The sequence below is a fragment of the Porites lutea genome, chromosome 10 (assembly GCF_958299795.1).
Source record: "Porites lutea chromosome 10, jaPorLute2.1, whole genome shotgun sequence".
NCBI classification, from domain to species: Eukaryota; Metazoa; Cnidaria; class Anthozoa; order Scleractinia; family Poritidae; genus Porites; species Porites lutea.
The window spans coordinates 31,864,040-31,881,686 of NC_133210.1; the positions used below are offsets into that span (position 1 = coordinate 31,864,040).

At 38.2% G+C, this 17,647-nt stretch overlaps 3 protein-coding genes across 3 annotated transcripts; 2 read left to right on the top strand and 1 right to left on the bottom strand.

Moving 5' to 3' along the window:
• Nucleotides 1–913: 913 nt before the first annotated feature.
• On the bottom strand, nucleotides 914–6,028 carry LOC140950378 (beta carbonic anhydrase 1-like). Its single transcript, XM_073399590.1, has 5 exons — nucleotides 5,941–6,028; nucleotides 5,728–5,830; nucleotides 4,826–5,053; nucleotides 3,552–3,788; nucleotides 914–2,240 (listed from the first exon to the last, which is right to left on the bottom strand). The coding sequence occupies exons 2-5, from the start codon at nucleotides 5,818–5,820 to the stop codon at nucleotides 2,034–2,036; spliced, it is 765 nt and encodes a 254-aa protein (XP_073255691.1). The 5' UTR covers nucleotides 5,821–5,830; nucleotides 5,941–6,028; the 3' UTR covers nucleotides 914–2,033.
• Nucleotides 6,029–6,283: 255 nt separating this feature from the next.
• On the top strand, nucleotides 6,284–7,533 carry LOC140951065 (CST complex subunit TEN1-like). The gene is made up of 2 exons (XM_073400287.1): nucleotides 6,284–6,400; nucleotides 7,066–7,533. Exons 1-2 carry the CDS (start codon nucleotides 6,306–6,308, stop codon nucleotides 7,328–7,330), a joined length of 360 nt encoding a protein of 119 aa, XP_073256388.1. The 5' UTR covers nucleotides 6,284–6,305; the 3' UTR covers nucleotides 7,331–7,533.
• Nucleotides 7,534–7,820: 287 nt separating this feature from the next.
• LOC140949760 (protein O-mannosyl-transferase TMTC4-like) lies at nucleotides 7,821–17,020 on the top strand. Its single transcript, XM_073398898.1, has 11 exons — nucleotides 7,821–8,012; nucleotides 10,153–10,749; nucleotides 11,297–11,634; nucleotides 11,719–11,861; nucleotides 12,219–12,455; nucleotides 13,143–13,376; nucleotides 13,944–14,043; nucleotides 14,150–14,364; nucleotides 14,964–15,101; nucleotides 15,278–15,364; nucleotides 16,184–17,020. Exons 1-11 carry the CDS (start codon nucleotides 7,828–7,830, stop codon nucleotides 16,424–16,426), a joined length of 2,517 nt encoding a protein of 838 aa, XP_073254999.1. The 5' UTR covers nucleotides 7,821–7,827; the 3' UTR covers nucleotides 16,427–17,020.
• The last annotated feature ends 627 nt before the right edge of the window (nucleotides 17,021–17,647 follow it).

The following is a 17,647-nucleotide window of genomic DNA, read 5'->3' on the forward strand; positions in this document are numbered from 1 at the left end:
GCTAGGCCCAGGTACTGAATCCTCATCAGATTCTCTATGCACTGCCGGCTTTGCCCGTTTTATCGTTACTGCCTTACCCGATGTCGTTATTGAGCGGGTACAGCTTTCGGATTGGTAGGTAAACCTTATTGATTGTGATTGTTATTTTTATTCTTGCATGGTCAAAGAGAAAATGTGCCTACCTCTGCCGTAAAATTAGGGAGCTTAGCAACAACGACGGCGAAAATGAATTCTCGCTACCTCAAACTTTATCACGCTTATTCCATCTCGTTTAATTCGTCAAATGTTGGCATCATATTGTTTTGGAGTTGAATTCTAAAGGACTGCATCAAAGTTCAGGAGAAGAAAAGGAAAGTTGTTGTCTTGTGCTGATCCCGTCCTCGGCTAAGAAATGTACATAAAAGCGTGATGGACGTGCAAAGTTTTTGTTTTGCTGATAAAACTTGTTGCTTTTTTGCCGTTCTCGTTGCCGGCGCCGTCGTCGTTGCTTAAGCTACCTAATTATTAGGAGGACAGCGGGAATCCTGAAAGCTGCTTACAAGAGTGTCCGTTAAGAAAGTTTCCACAGTAGGGCAAAATATGTATGAAAGGAAATGAATCCGTCAGGCCCAACACGTCACTCAACAGCATTTGTCAATTGCGAATTGACAACTTTGCACATGAATGTGCGTTAAGGTAAAATCTGGAATCCAGACTCTGGAAACAGAATCACGGAAACGGAATACTGAATAAAAAATAGTTCACATTCCAATCCAAGGATAATTTGTTTTAGTTTGTCTTTGCATTTCCTTTAAGTTAATGTGAAATGTAGATAGACTAGATAGGTGTAATATATTGCTCTGTGAGGTCGTTAAAAGTTGTTTCACAAGTTATTTTTATTCACGAGTGTCGAGTAATGTGCTATGGTTAATCATTGCCTTTTTAGCGTGCGTTCGGGACGCATGTCAAGACCAGTATGTAGTACTGTGGAGAGTAAAATAGCCTTTATCCATAACAGGCGCCAGTTATGAGCATTCTATTTATGACAAACATATTTTTTCCCACGAATTTCTATAGCATTTATTTTTCATAATACTCATTTTCAAAGGTTCATTATAGCTGTTTTTTTTGTCCACTGTACTTCGCAATATTTCACTAATTTATCATTACATAATATAAGGTCTTTCATTTCTGACTTGATTCTATCATATTTAGACCTTGTTTAGTTTTGTTAGCCAGGCTAGCTCTTGTATTCTTTGCTGTTTTTTTCTTTAATCTTTTTTTCATGATCATTGTCTAACCATACACTGGCTAAAATCACCAAACTTTTATACTTTCAAAAATTAAAGGCTTTGTTACACGAGGCAATTCTTCTTGCACCCTGCCTCGAAATCTTGTTGTGACACAAGTTGCATTGAAAATTTCCTGAACACCCCTTAAAATTGAACATGTCTCTCAAGTTCCACTTTTCACACTATATGTTGCCATGTTCCAGTAAAAATAAACCTTCACATAGACCTTCCTTAATACAGCCTGGAAAGAATGCCATAAAATCGCCAAGTTTAAATGGGATTTGTTGAAAATTAACAAAAATATTGCTCAGCTGAAAAGTCGCGTTATTTTACAGATGTCTGTATGGTGGGGGGGGGGGGGGGGGAGTTCGTGCTCCCCATCATATAAACGTCTATAAAATTTTGTGACTTTGTGGTGAAATATCTTTGCCACCCTTTGGGCATATCACCTTTAAACTTGGTAAGTAACCTTATTGTAACTCCCTCTCTCCAGCAGCATTGATGGATATGCACTGATTGCTCTATAACAAAAAATAAAAAACCCATGGAGGGCTCTAGTATTTATATTGAATGGATTTTAAGAAAATTTGAATGGGGTGTTAAAATATTGAATGTCTTGGACAAGTTATCTCATGAAACAAGTTGAAAGAGATATTTTAAGTGTCACAGAGGCTAAAAAGTTTAATAAATTACTATTTAATTAATATCTATTTAGCTGTGGGTCCACTGGCAGTGAAAGATGACAAAGGTAGTGTTTATATCTCAGTCTGCAGTGATCAGATGACTGAATGTTGTTTCTAGGGTTTGCTCTTTGATGACGATGAATTTCTTGTCGTTTTTTGAATACAGGGACATCTCACCATCCCCAATGTCAAACCACAGGCCATGGACCTGAAGTGCTTTTTTGTCAAGTAAATCACGCACAAAGCCATAGGACTTAATGTTCTGTATTTGTTCAAGAACATGCACCTGTTATCACAAAATCAGACAGATAAAATGATTAATTACAGTCAACTCACTCTTACAACAATGAGACAGGTCTGTCATAGCCTGAAGAACAGGTGCTATTTTATTTAGTTAGTTTTTTTTTTCGCAACCGCAAAGCACCTAGGGAAAGCAAGACACATGACGAAGGAAGGTCTTTTTTCGATGTCTTCCCCAATTGTGTGTGTTTCACACTCCACAACCATTTCGTGCTTGCCTGAAAAACTCTTCCTAAAACATAGCGCCTGTTCAACAGGCTAGGTCTGTCACTAAGTATTGGTAAGACTGTTACAAAGAAGGACACAAAACAAAAACCATGCTATCAAGAGGGGGCAAGAGGACTTTTTGCATAGAGCTTTCAATTGATACAATTTCCCATAATAAAATACAGATTGCTGAATACAAGGGCCACGATACAATAATGATAATATTTTTTGAAGCTGTGGTGACCATGTGTTTTGCTTTGAGCATAAGGAATGTACAGGACTGTACAGCTTACAGTCCATGACAATTCACAAATAAAGTATGCATCTATTTTAAATTCACAATAATTCAAACCATGTTTACAATGGGACCCAGTTAATATGGACACCAAGGGGGACATACCATAGTGTCCATAATATATGGGTGTCTGTATTCAGTGGGTAAATTTTAGAGAAAATTTTAGAGGAAAATAAAACAAACACGTTTTGAGATCCTAGCTTCAGAAGACTGTTATATTGATCTCCCAGAAATTGCTCAAAAAGTTAAGTTGAATTTATTTTCCTCTAAGTTGATATGTAATTATTAATATTGTTCAGTGTATCAGTAGTCTCTTGTCATAACTGTTGTCATTTATTATTAGTAATACCATTAGTTTATCAGTAGTCTCTAGTCATTGTTGTCAATTTTAGTTGCTTTAGTTCTCTTGCTACTTTTAGCTGTATTTAGTTGTACTTATTTCCTGTAAACATGACCTGCCTAGATTAGCTTAGCAATCCGCGGGCATGTTATTGTACTTTTACCTCAAAACACAATAAAATAAAATGTATGTATGTATGTAAGTAAATGTGACCTTCTCTAGCAAAACGTACAATAACGCTTTTCCATGAGATTTTTCAGTGTCGGGTTGGGATAAACAAAACTGTCCACTCAGTATATGGATGTCCATATTAAGTGGGTGTCTGTAGAGAAGGGTTCCACGGTATCTTGTTTTGAAATACAGAGATAATAAAATTGCCTGTGGTAAACCATACAAAGATAGGTCATGTTTGTCTTAGTAACACAGCATCACCTTGATATACTGAATATTATTACCTGGGAGAGTTTGTCAACAGCTGAGAGATTTTTCTGATTATCAAACACAAGTTCCATTTTTTCCTGTTCTCTTGAGTTGCTGCTAAAAGTAATTTTGTTCACTTCACTGGCATGGACATCAAGCTGTTCAAACTTTGTTAAAGAAGCTTGTGCATAACGCTTAAGCCAACTTGACACCCAGGAGTTTTGTGCGGTATTTTCCTCTGGAGTCAGTGATTGGTGAAGGAATGCCATTGCCTGGAAATTGCATCAAGAATCCTTTGATTGATACTTTAGGATTTGGGTGAGGATGTCCCACTGAGACCCTGGAAACTTTAAAACTTAGACCTAGACCTAGTTCAGCTAAATGTTGCTTCTCTCTTTTAGCATGAACTCCCAAAATCCCTCACATCCTAAAGTACCTAAATATACCGTAAAAGGTATTAAAAAGGGCAAGGGGTAGGACCTCGGGGAGGCTAACCTCGGGGCAGAGCCTCCTCATATTAAACAAGGGACCCTGAAGAGATGACATAAACAAACTGAGGGCAACAAAACAAAATGAGGATGACTCATTCACTCATACACACCTTTAATATTCTAGCCTAGGCTGTGAGTGCCTCTATTTTTTTTTTGAATCACAGCGGATCATTAAGAGCACATATGAAAAGCAAGCAGTGAAGGGGGTGGAGTCCAGGTAGAAAAAAGAAAATATAATTCTGTTTCACTGAAACATTAATTCAATATACAATGAAACCTCCCCAGTTGTCCTCTTTTTCTCCCTCCGCCCCTACTTATTGTTACTTTGCATAATTTAAATTTTTCACTCACCACGCATAGCTCTTGCGGTCTAACAACTCTCACACAAATTTGCGAATGAATCAATAATGACTCATGAATGAATTGAGAAATGACTTTCTTGTGTTAATGATGGTTATTACCTTATACCTACCAACTATTTCAGAGTCAAATGCATGAGGTTTTCGTCTTGTTATGTCCGGAATTTCCAAACATTCCCAACGACTTTCCAAAGACTTCAGAATGTTGTCAAAAATGTCCAAAGATGTTCTGACGACCTTTTCAATGACAGCATTTTAGTGTGTTGTGATAAAGTTGAGCGCCTTTTTGGATTATTTTCGGGAACATTGAATTTAACTTTATTATTAATGTCTTAAAGAGCAATTCATCCGGATTTGTTAGTCAGGCGTGAGAAATTGTCTTTGATGCATGAAATCGATGACTTAAGTCTGTGGGCGTGAGACTCACGCATAATGCATAAGAGTTGGCAGGTATTTTACCTTGCAATTTGAATGTCCACAAACAGCTACATGTTCAACACCACTTGACACGGCCAATTCTAAAGCAGCTCGTTCTGACAAAGCACTCTGATGACTCTCTCCAAACAACTGACTGTGTGGCATCATATTACCTGGGTTTCTAACAATAAACATATCTCCGGGATCTGCCTGTGTGAAGCTGGTCGGACACAAACGGCTGTCCATGCAGGTGATCATTAACATACGAGGCTACAAAAGGATTTGAGATAAGACAGCGTAAGAAAACAGCTGACATTTTGCAAAACCACCACTGGTTTACCTGCAAAATGATGTCATTCTGTGGGAAAACCGGTGGACATTGGCGGTTCTTCAGGCTAGAGATTAGAGAGAGGTTAGCTTGTCGACTCTAGATAAAGAGCATCTTGTTGTTTGAGTTGCTGGGAGAAGTGAATGACAAAACAATGTTTACCAAATTATTGTGGATCATTGTAAGTTTCCGGGAAAGTGCCCACCTACCCCTCCCACAAGCCAACATTTTGTCGTAAATGAGAAGTAAGTGTTAACGTTGGCTTAGGGGAGGGGAAGGTAGGCAGTTTCCCAGAAATGTATAATGATCCATTATTCCTATACAAGGAATGCCAACACATTCAAGTTTTTCAATTCAATATTCAATTCAAGGCTCATTAGTCTTACACAATTGATAATTAAAACAACAAAGTTTGATTTTGATTAGATAAGATTGGGCCGTTGACAAAATCTTGATCGGACGCGACCGGATCGGATCAACCCTTGAAACACTATGAAAGACCTAACAATTTTATTTTGTCATTTAGTGGAATACTGGGGCTTTAATTATCCGATCCGATCCCATCCAGAGTTTGTTGAGTCCTATACGACATCATTACTAGAAAATGGTCCCTTACTTGTGCTTTGTTGGCAAGTTTCTTGAGTGACGGTAACATTGAAGGTTGAACGAGGTTTCTGAATTTCATGACTCCAAGCAAAAGTTTTTCCATCTTGAAACTCCTGGCGTAAAATGGCAATCAATCTCTAAATCTCTGATCAACTCAGTCTAGTTACCCTCAACACCAAGGAAAAGCAATAACTGTTTCTTCTTTAAACTGATGAACACTTACTTTTTCCTTTTTTGTGTGATCTGATAAAAACACCTTTAAAGTTTAATGTCGATCAGTGTAAAAAGATCAAAAGTGCAAGGCGTTCCACTTGTGGCATATTGGCCATCATATTCTCTTTCTAGGGACGGGTCGGATTAGGCAAGATTCATTTCATACGATTTCTTGATAATTGAAGTGGTTATCCTTCGAAACTGAATTAGATTTTGATTTAATTTATTTTGTTCTCCTATTTGGTTTACGTCTGTTTTTCTTAATAAATGATTCCTGCTAACTTTAATTAAGTATTCTACCCACCCCTCCCTAGCTATTTCAAACCAACTGAATCTTCTAGCCCCAGTATTTGCCCTCCTTCAAGTTTTCGCACAATGGCGGGCATTTCGAGCGGACAGATTCTTCGATTGAAAGAAGTCGTTGCGTTGGGAAAAAGTTTGGATAGTAAGTCTGTCAGGACTTGGGGAAGGTAAGTTATTCACACGGCAAGATTAAATTATCAAATTTCTCGAAATCAAAGTGAGAACGAGTGGGCTACTTCTAGTCCGAATGTAAATTTGGGGCTTTCAATCCTTTCGTTTTGTAAAAATTAAACTCAGTTGAAAAAGTGAATCGAATAATGGGACGTATTCTGTTTTATATTTATTTTTTACTTGTCAGGAAGGAGGGGAAAAGGTTGGGAGTTCACTATTTAAGCAAAGGGTTTTTATTATTTAAGTTTTCCCCTGGGACCCAAGAACTTGAGCACCCCCCCCCCTCAATCCCCCCCCCGCCCCCCTCTGTTATGGTCTCCCCGTCTCCCCGACAAGAACTTCACTAAAATGTGTATATTCTATTTTTCCAAAATCACTTATGCTTGAATCCCTCGCCATTGTTTTCCTTGGAGTAAGGAGAGGGTGGCTTATGGATAGAATAGATGTTACCAGAAGCCCATCAAATTTGATGGGCTCCTGATGTTACCTACAATTATCCAACAACTGCAATTCATCATCATCATCATCATCATTATCACCATCATCATCATCATCATCATCATCATCATCATCATCATCGACACCGTCATTAGTTTTTCTAGAACCATCAAACTGATGGCTTTTTGGTTATAATGTGTTTTTTTAAATTAATTTCCTCTAGAGCAATGGCTCATGACATAACAAATAGTCGACTGAAAGTTTGCGAAGATGGCTGTGAAATTATTATTGACACTTCACTTGTGGAACCAATGGCTTTCAACAGAGGTTCTATGTATCAGTTCATTGGCGAAATTAGTGTTGATAAAAATCTGACTTTACAAGCAAGGATAGCTACCTGCATTGATGGAATGGATATGGAACTCTTTAACCAAGCTTTGGAAATCAGAAGAAAATACCTTAAAGAAGATATTTTTCCTCAAACTTAGTACAAAAAAACTATATGATTTTTATTTCCTTTGGTGGGACATTGCTGATTTTCATTAAAGATTTTGGAAGGTCCATCATTCATCAACATTGATGAAGCTATAAGGTGACAGGACAAGTTGTTAGTTATGTTGTACAGTCAAAAACGACCAAAACATGCCGGACAACAATCAGTGTTATTTTTATAAGCTCTTCAAGATAAAAAGTAGCCAATAACTGCCAGATAAAAGAAAAATGAGAAAATCAGCATGCTTGAAGAACAGATGTTGTTCAAGTTTACTAGTCCTCGAGTTTATTTTTCATCAAAAGACAACAAGTGTTGAATGAATGCTAATTTTTTTTTCAAGTTTTTTCAATTATCTTTTAATAAAAAATTATTCATCTTCTCAAATGAAACTGATCCGTTACTTAAGCTTCTTCCTTCTCACCCTCCCCACCCAGAGTACAAATTATGCGCGAGTCGAGTAACCAGGTGTTGTTTTGAGGCAAAGCCGGGTGTATGGCGCGCTTTGGCTTTGCAAACAAAAAATATGGAAAACAAGATCCGAACCCACCAAAGCATTCTCGTAATTTCAACCCTTACTTAATTGTTGGAATTTCAGCCATCCTTTGCTATTTGAATTCGTTGTTCGGCGAGTTCGTTTATGATGACTATGAAGTTATAGAGACCAACGCAGATGTAAGGTAAGCCAACCGAATCGGGTCTGTAATTTTAAGCTCTTTTTGTTTACAACGCTACGGTTACCACAAGCAGCAAAATTCCGGACTTTTTCGATGGGGATAAAATTGAAGTCAGCCAAATAGATGTAAGTATTAAGTTTTTCAAATACAAAACGAATCTAACCAGACGGGGAGGCTTTCGTCGCATTTTAATAAAGGTGTAATTTCACTGATGACACATGCCACAATAACTTTTTATGCTACAGGTTCAATTATTGTGAATTTTGACAGAAAGCCGTCTCAGGTTTTTATTACACATTTTTGGCGCAGAGTGTGTTTGCCTATGAATTTATTATTTTTACCTCGTTAACTTAAAGGCGAAAAATTAAAGACGGTTATATCGTACTTTTGTTAATCCAAGATGACAGCAGTTTTCTTAACATAATTGTTTTTGACGTGTCTGATGGACCCGGTCGTTTTAATCAATTTAATAAAATTTGGACACAAGACTCCAACCTAGAGCGTAAAGGAATAGAAATTTGGTTAATATGTCCAGTTTTTTTTATTTTCAAGTGGATAAAAAAATCGTGAAACACGGATATTTATTTTTAGCTAAAATAGATATATGAAAGTTTATCGCTATTGTGGTATCGACAACAACTTTAATACCTCATGCAAAATTGATTTTCAAACAAAATGCAAATTTGCCCAAGTCAAAAAGGAAAATAATATAATGCTTCGTTTATTAAATGTCGGGGCCAATTGAAGCGGCTTTTTTGACTATCCGAGCTATTGTGCGTTATGCTACCCGATATAAGGCAATTTTCAATGCACTAAAGGGTCAGCAAACCGCCGTATTGATGTGTCGAGCTCAGAGTTGCAAGACAATTGTCTTAAAACTCTTTTTACTTTCAGTCGGTTTCATTCACAAAAATAACTGAATGCAACCGGAAAGTTACTTTTTTCAAATTTACATTTACAAGGAAGTCTATGTCCAAAGCTTGTGATATAAGTCCTTATTTGTTTTAGTTTATTTACGTTTGTTCAGAAAACATTTACCATTTGCGAAAGATAAACTTTTCTTTATTAAAGGAAGTTAAAAATAGACGAATTTAAGCACGCCACTTGAGATCTTTAAAAAGGTCATTTAATGTGAGCAAATAAACCCGGAGAACGCAAAAAGAAAAACAGAAGACAAAGCGTTTAAAACCTTTAACAAATCCAGCAAAAGGAACGATAAGAAACTTACAGCAACACATATATCTTTATATCTCCATTCCCCGCTTTTCTGCCATTTCACGAAAATGTAAGATTCAAGTTTAAGATTCACTGTAATTTAAAGCTTCTGAACAGGAGAGAAATAATTATATCTAGATATTTCCTTAACATCTGGTTACTGACCTATATTCACCAACGCTTCGAAAAACAAAAGAGTTACAAAAACATTTCGACGTTAATCTGGCAGTCCGTGAAATGATTATGAGCTTAACTCAAAGCAATAGCTAAATCTAAGCGGGTTATAATGAGACTGTTTTTTCATGTGTCGAATTCCAATATACACTGGCAAATAAACGACCATATTGCCTTTCACCATTTACGTATCTACTTTGTTGTTCCTCTTTTTTTCTCTTGCAATATATTGTAAATTCTTGCAAATGTATATGGTACACTCTTTTTTCTTTATAAGAATATATTTTATAACAATATCGAGGCTGAAATTTTCGAAATTTCAAGAATATTTTAAGAATAAACCCAAGGCTGAGATTAAAAAAGGAGGCTATAGTTTCCTGTATTGAAAATCGGTAAATACCAGTGCACAATTATACTATGTTTTTTATCGAACTTATTGACAAATATTTATGTTAACGACAGTTCGATGAACTTTAAGCGTAATATATATATAACGGTATGGAGAATCGTGATAAATTATTTCTTTTTTTAAGAATGATACAAGAATATTTTCAGACTGAAAACGACAGAAAAATTAAAATATTCAGCCTTGGCGGGAAAACAACATTCTTATAAAAAACGAGTGTAGCACCTGGTGATAGTACAAAACCAAAAAAATCTGAAATCTGAATCCAAAACAATTACAGCTACAAAGTGTGAAATAAAAAAGTGAAAAGTTTGTGAAAATATTAACAGTATCTCCGTTTTTTTACAGACCTTCAACTCCTTTCTCCAACTTGTTCACAAACGACTTTTGGGGCATTCCATTAAAACACAACGACTCGCACCAGTCTTACCGACCGATCACGATCCTTACTTTTCGTTGGAACTATCTAGTTGGGGGACTGAATCCCATTGGATACCATATCATCAATGTCCTCCTTCACTCAACAGTCTCTGTATTATTTTTTCACATTTGTACGAGAATATTTAATTGTCACGTTTGTGCGCAAACTCGTTCGTTGTCAGTTTTATGTGGCTTACTTTTCGCCTTCCACCCGATTCACACCGAGGCGGTTTCAAACGTCGTCGGCCGAGCCGATCTCCTCTGTGGATTATTTTACTTATTAACAATTTTATCGTACATAAACTGCTTCTCTGACGCAAGTACATCCGAGGGAAATAAAAGACAAGGGAGGTACTCAAAGCTTTGGCTGTTATTGAGTATATTTTGGTGTATCTTGGCTCTTTTCAGTAAAGAACAGGGTATAACTGCCTTTGGAATCTGTGTTGTATACGATGTTTTATTCGACCGCAAGTTTAATGGACAGAATTTCTGCAAAGGCAACTTCTCCGTCTTGGCCGTGTTGAGGTAGGACAGGCTTAGTAACCCTTCGAATTCCAGAATACCTCGGGCGTTTTTTCAGGATACCCTATAAACTCGAGAGACTGGCCGACCACCCCCTACGTAATCGCTGAAAAGTTACTATTACTGTTACTGTTAGGGTATTGTGAATAGAACGTTTTTAGCAGGCGGATGTGACCATCGTATGGGTCTGTGTAACTGAGCTACTCATGTAAAAAAAGTACTTAACTTGAGTGTCAATAAATAAAGCACGAAAGTATTAACTGAGGACAGTAGGTCTCCTACTGGAGACCGGACCACTATTTTATGACGTGGTCAACTAAGCCACTCAAAAGTCTAGCCCTTGGCAGGATAAAGGATGTACCCTCATTTCTCACCTCCCGTTCTGCAGTCAAACGCTCTGCCAACCGGAGCTAGCGCTAATTCCACCGCGGTATGAAAGCAGTATTTTCCTGCAGTAAGGTGATTAATGTTGCAAATAGTGCTTCTAAATACGAGTTATATAGTATGAGTGCTATACTTGGGCTGATTAAATCTGTCTTTTACATTTCAGATCACGACCGAGGTGGCTTGTTCGCTTGTTCGAAAGAGCCTCCATCCTTTCTATTGCTGGTGTCGTCCTCCTTTATTTGAGAATAGTTGCTATTTCTGGAGGACTTGTGGTGTCATTTACTGAGTCTGACAATCCAACATTATTTCATCCTGATTTCTGGACTCGCTTTAGAACATATTCTTACTTATGCGCACTAAATGCCCGTCTTCTTCTGTGTCCAAATACTCTGTGCTATGATTGGTCAATGGACAGCATACCCCGGATAGAATCATGGTGGGATATGCGCAATGTTGAAACGCTTGCCTTCGCTTTAATCTTAGGCTGGCTGTGTTTTTACGGTAAGGTTTCTTTTCGAAAAGCGATTTCGGTTTTCCAGTGACCATTGTAACTGTCGTTCTGATAAATGTTTTTCTTTCTTACAGGTTTTAAGCCCTCGAACGAGCCAATCTCAGTATCTGCGATATCCAACCAGGACTGTTCGAAATCACTTGCATTAGATTCGAATGAAAATACTATTTACAAAAACCACAAGGCAAAGGAAACAAACCAACTTGGAGACAAAAAGGTGAGAATAACTGATTTAACGTCATAAATGTGGCGTCTTTCGTTTGGATGTTTTTCGGCTGTATTTCAACTGTGTATTTCTAACTGAAAAGATTGCTGGAACTATCCTAAAGAAAATCACGTACGGTTTAGGCCTGGAAATGTAACAGGATTTCATTCAGAAGGTAACAAGCAAAGCCTCACCCCTACCCCTCAAAGGCGTAATTTTCTGTCAGGCGCACACCCTCTCCCTATCTTCCTTGCCGATAAATTTCCGAGCTGACGATCTCATTAAATGCTCACTGACTTCAATTTGGAATCAAAATGGAGTTTATATTGCCCAAAAGAACCCTGTGATTTACTTTTGAAATTCCTCCAGGTAAATTTGGATGGTTCTCAAAGGAAACGCATTGTACTTTTGGCGTTAAGTATGATAATCATGCCATTCATACCAGCTACAAACCTGTTCTTTCCTGTTGGTTTTGTGATCGCCGAGCGCATTCTTTACATTCCAAGCATGGGATTCTGTATCTTGGTTTCACTCGGAATCTTAGTTTCGTTCCGCGCGACAAAGATTCCGAGTAGGAAGGAGCTATCAATCTATCAAGAACATGAGGTAAGAACGTTAAGAGAACCAGCTCTGATTGGTCCATTGCAGACACGTCGTACACAGTGCTGTTCGTTGATTGCAGGGCTCGGGCCATAGTATCCCTTCACACAACTCATATGCTTGTACTTACAGAACTGCAATCGGTGACAAATATTTTCAGAAGCATTATTCCGGCTATGGGGATATATTTAATGAGGTATATACCAAAAGGCAGCAATTAACTTACTCCAGTGTTCTTTGATTGGCTCGGGCCATGGTATACCCATATACTACTCATGCGCTTGCACTTATAGAACTGCAATCGGTGACCAGGGCATTTCAAACTAGACTCTTACATCTGGCTTAACAGCTTTTTAAACTGGCCACCAGCTGGTGCCATACATATTTCCATTTTTCAACAGATCTGTAAAAGTTTTTAACTCCAGTATTTCAAAAAGATACTCTAATATGTTCTACCAGATTTCAAAAAGGTTACCCATGTAGTCACGGTTTTGACTTATAACAGCTGCATTTAAGTCCAGCTTCTTTAAGTAACACAAAGAGAAAACGACTTCGCCGATATTTTGGAGGCCTTTCATTTGGAGAAGGGACAGCCCAATTTAGGAAATCTTGTTTCTTTCCTGTTTTCCTTCATTATACCAAACTCCTCATTCAAAAGGCCATTGGTGCTTACATTTTTCATGGGTTATTCAGGATACAACGAACAACGATCAAAGAATCACAAAAGAGGAATCGACAAACTGGAATTTGAGTTTGAGCATGCCAGGCTGGATCATCGTCTACAGTCTTCTGTTGATGTTTGTTCTAAAGACAGTTCACCGAAATTCTGAATGGCAGACAAAAGAAAGATTGGCGAGATCTGGACTAAAGGTTAATCCTACGAACGCTAAGATCCACGTCACATTAGGAAATTTTCTGGCAAATAAGGTGTGTATTAATAAAAAGATGGGTAATTTACATTCCTCCCAAGTAGGCAGACTGCGGAGGATAAAAAGACCAAACGGGCACGTAAGCACCGAGTCTAGTTGATCCCTGCTCAATTCTGTTATGAACCCATACCCCTACTCGACTGCAGATGTTTTTAAACGTATTTCTATTTCGCCCGGCCCAATAATGTCCTTTACAACTTAAGAAGGCTCAATGATTGAGAGTAGATTCGCCTTGTATAAGTTGCTTAATTTCAAAATTTTCAACTTCCAATTTTATAGTAGCCTGTGTACAGACCCCCCCCCCCTCCCCTCCCCTCAGAAAAATTCCGATTTTTCCTGAGGGGAAGGGGGTCTGTACACATGCAGGCTAATTTTATATCGGGAAAATTTCGTTTGCGGACACAAAATTATAGGTTAATCAAGTTGTCGATCGTATCGTAATGCTCACCTGCATTGGAACACCTTTCTTTATCGTGGTATTAAATCATGTTAGTTAACGCCTCCCCTCTTGTAAACTGCTAAAATCAAGGATATGTGTTGAGACAATGCCTTTTTTTCTTATCAGGGACTCTTGTCTTGTGAAGGTCACTACCGTGAAGCATTGCGACTAAGACCACATTACGTCACAGCTTGGGAAAATCTTGGACTTGTTCTTCTCAATTCAGGTACGAATACCACAGCGTAAACAGGGTTACGTTTCTCTTCAAAACGTGTTTCCCTATCCGTTAGTAAACGCTAATTCTTGTTGTTTATTCTTTTGCTTTTCTCCAGGCAGACCCGACGAAGCGGAAAAGTGCTATTTAAAATCGCTCTCAATTAAACCTAACAGTGCCGATGGAAATATTAACCTGGCGCATTTGTTACGAGTGACTGAGCGTTTTCGCGAGGCCGATAGCCAGTACCAAAAGGCATTAACCCTTAGACCCAATCATCCACAGCTTAACTACTTCCATGGTGTCGTCCTGGAAAAGCTTGGAAATCGCAAGGTATCGTGTCCTTTTTCAGTTTAAAATAATATCATTATCAGAGACTACAGAAAACCTCCGACATAGAGCCGAAGAGAAGGCGAATAGAACCCAAATATGTGTTCAGTTTACCGTATCGTAGCTCTGCTCAGATAAAAACGCTAGGCTACTTCCCACTGTCTAATGATTGTTTATTCCATTGATTTTGTGGCCTTTAATTTGAGAAATTTTGTTTTTGTGTAGCTTGCGAACGGCAGACATTTCTCCTTGCTCATCTCCGCTGAGGGACGTTCCTCCTTACAAAACGTCCCTCAGCGGCGATGAGCAAGGAGAAACGTCTGCCGCTCGCAGGCTAGTTTTTGTGAAACTTAGTTGGAAACGTTAATATAGCAAAATATATCATTTTCTCATATATTACCTGTGGGCAGGTTAATTCTTTAAAATGAGATCTTTGGGGCAGTTGAGATTTCTGTGTAACTCCCACTTACCCCTCTATAAGTCACAATTTTTTTCTTTAGTGAGAAGTAAGTGTTAATGCTGACTTAAGGGAGGGGTAGGTGGTCTGTTACCCAGAAACCTGAATTGATCAATTTTTTTTGGAAAAACGTTCCTCTTTGTAGAGAGCAGAAACGAAGTACTTGAAGACTGCAAAACTGACTCCAACCGATCCGAGTCCTTTTCGCCAACTTGGAAGGATGTATGCTATTCCACTTCTGAAATCCAAAGTTAAAACTAACAACGAAAAAGCGTTCAAAAAGGTTAGATCTGTTGGTTTCACTTTGATTTACTGGCTTTTAATCGTCACATGACGAAGGGATTTATTTTCTAATGATGCAGCGGTTTTAAATGTTTGCATCCATTAAAAATGTTTTTACGTAATGATGTCAAACAGAGTTTGTTGACTAAGATCCCCTTTGTTATTGTTTGTTTTCAGGCGGAAGGATTCTTACGAAAAGGATTGCTTTTAAAGCCTCCAGATACATACAGCCGCCTTTTACTGGTTCAACTTTACCTAATAAAGGTGATAAACTACCCGTTTTTGTACTTCTCGTTAACAAGAAATGCAAATTCCGGAGGTGGTGGAAAAACATCAGTCCATGGACTACCCTCATAGACTACCAATATGGACAACCCTAAAATGCACTACGCTGCTGAAGTTCATTGATTAGGGTTAGGAAACTGAGTAAATCAGGTTCCATTTAGGTCCTGTTTATTATACTGGAAAAACTGACCTGTAACTTGATTCACTCAGTTTCTTAACCCTCATCTCAAAACCTCAGCAGGGTTGTCCATTTTAGGGTACTCCATGGGTTTATTCCATGGACTGAGGGATCGGTGTTTTGTCCACCACCAGTTTTGGACTATATGAGCTAGCATCCGACGTAGCTAGAGTAGATTTCAATAGCTAACCTTATCGCTACACAGAATGGAAACAAGATTTATCTTTCGTCGTAATAGAGAACACTCTGCCCATGGCCATTTTCGAAGCGCACGTGTGTTATAGATGCATTTTACGTACAAAATTAACATATGCACACGCTTGCGGATTACGTTATTAGTTCTCCAAATATCAATCAGAATACTTCTTAACCTTTCCCAGTTTTTTCACGTACTTGACGTGAGAGGAAAACTAGGGACGAATCAGAGGCGCGGGAATCTTTTCCGTTGACCAGTAGGCGCGTTACATTCCACACACTTTTTCATTCTAATACAATTCACTGCAATTCGTCAAGAAGTAGTAGCAGTATAGTCATTTTATGGGAAAGTAAGTCTTGAAGGCCGCTTCGGAGAACTACGTTTTGTTTTTGTGTATCTTGATGTTTGATTTTCTTTCTTATAGGGCAACTTTGACTCTGCTGAAACAGAAGTGCGATTAGCTCTCAGATATGATGCAAACAGTACAGACGGTGAATTCATTTTAGGAAGGATTCTAGAGATCAAAGGCTCACTGAGGGAAGCGAGAGAACATTTTCATAAAGTGCTCAAAATGGATTATCGACACAGTGGCGCCTTAAGTGCTCTACAAAGAATAAATAACAAAACAGTGAACTACATCGGTGCCTTTGCATATGTAAATCCTTGATAATAACTTCTAGCCTGGTTCTCAAGTCTCCCAGGTCGTTCGCAGCCCCTTGTAGGGCAACCAAGGAAAATCAAGCCTAACACGAGTTTATCCCGTGTTTAGCATGGATTTAAATCATTGTAAACCTATTTCGACCTCATTAAGTTTTTAACACGAAACCGCAACAAATTTACCGGTACTTGCCACTTACTTAACACATAAAAACACAAAAAATTGTGAAGATTGACCGAAGAGAGGTACAGATCTGTGCCATAATCCTTTCTAAGATTCAAAACTAGCAAGCTCGTAAATAATTACTGTGAAAAAAGGTATAAAGGTATCAAATACCACTTGGCTTTACACACCAGCGAGACATAAATAACTTACATACTTAAGTTAAAAAGATTTTCTAAATTAAAAATCAACAATAATTGAATCATACTGTTATCGTCGTTTCTGTACACCTTATTTAAGGAACTTTATTTTGAATCTGTACAACCCACTAAATATGGATACTACTGGAAATCTACACATTGAACATGAAAAGAAAAGATAAACTGATTTGCATTAAATACACTTTAGAAATGCTCAGAAGGTGAAAGGCTGAGAATGAGCTCTTTTTTATCTTGAGCCTAGGACGGGACATCAGCGTAACTTCTGATATCCCAACGTTTCTTTTCAATGAATTGTAGTGAGTGTTGTGGGACCTGTTTTGATACTCATAGGTGCAGTTAGTCAGCATTACAGTTATAGCTGACGAGGTGTTCAGGTGCTTGTGCTACCAGGTTTCTAGGGAATGAGGCAGGACGCGTAATCGAATATTTCTGTATTCAAGGGAGTAATATACTACCTTCTAATAGGTTTCTGTACAAGATTTGCCACTACAGGAGTCCATATGGGCTCCTGGCCACTATAACGACAGGAACTCTTGCTATTCTTTTCGAATTTACTTGTGGATTAATTATAACCCACCAACAACCAATATTTCACCGTCATGGTCAAATGACGAAGTTATGAATTCTTCATAACTTTTGCCTAACCTGAAGCTATTCTTTTCAAATGTGGACCAAAAACATGAAACTAAAAAAGCTCTCGCGACAAGGAATGATGGTATCACCACTTCCACTACCATCACCACAACCACGACCACTACCACAACCACAACCATCACCACCACTACCATCACTATCACCACCACTATCATCACAATTACCACCATCACTATCACATTATCACTTTTAC

Bases quoted from the DNA above. Each gene is read 5' to 3' on its own strand.
- LOC140950378 (XM_073399590.1), bottom strand. From the start codon at position 5,820: ATGGAAAAACTTTTGCTTGGAGTCATGAAATTCAGAAACCTCGTTCAA. The intron at 5,054-5,727 runs GTAAGGGACCAT...ATCCTTTTGTAG, and splicing joins AACTTGCCAACAAAGCACAA to CCTCGTATGTTAATGATCAC. The intron at 3,789-4,825 runs GTAAAATACCTG...TGCAATTTCCAG, and splicing joins GTGGACATTCAAATTGCAAG to GCAATGGCATTCCTTCACCA.
- LOC140949760 (XM_073398898.1), top strand. From the start codon at position 7,828: ATGGCGCGCTTTGGCTTTGCAAACAAAAAATATGGAAAACAAGATCCG. The intron at 10,750-11,296 runs GTAGGACAGGCT...TTTACATTTCAG, and splicing joins TCCGTCTTGGCCGTGTTGAG to ATCACGACCGAGGTGGCTTG. The intron at 14,044-14,149 runs GTACGAATACCA...GCTTTTCTCCAG, and splicing joins ACTTGTTCTTCTCAATTCAG to GCAGACCCGACGAAGCGGAA.
- LOC140951065 (XM_073400287.1), top strand. From the start codon at position 6,306: ATGGCGGGCATTTCGAGCGGACAGATTCTTCGATTGAAAGAAGTCGTT. The intron at 6,401-7,065 runs GTAAGTTATTCA...AATTTCCTCTAG, and splicing joins TCTGTCAGGACTTGGGGAAG to AGCAATGGCTCATGACATAA.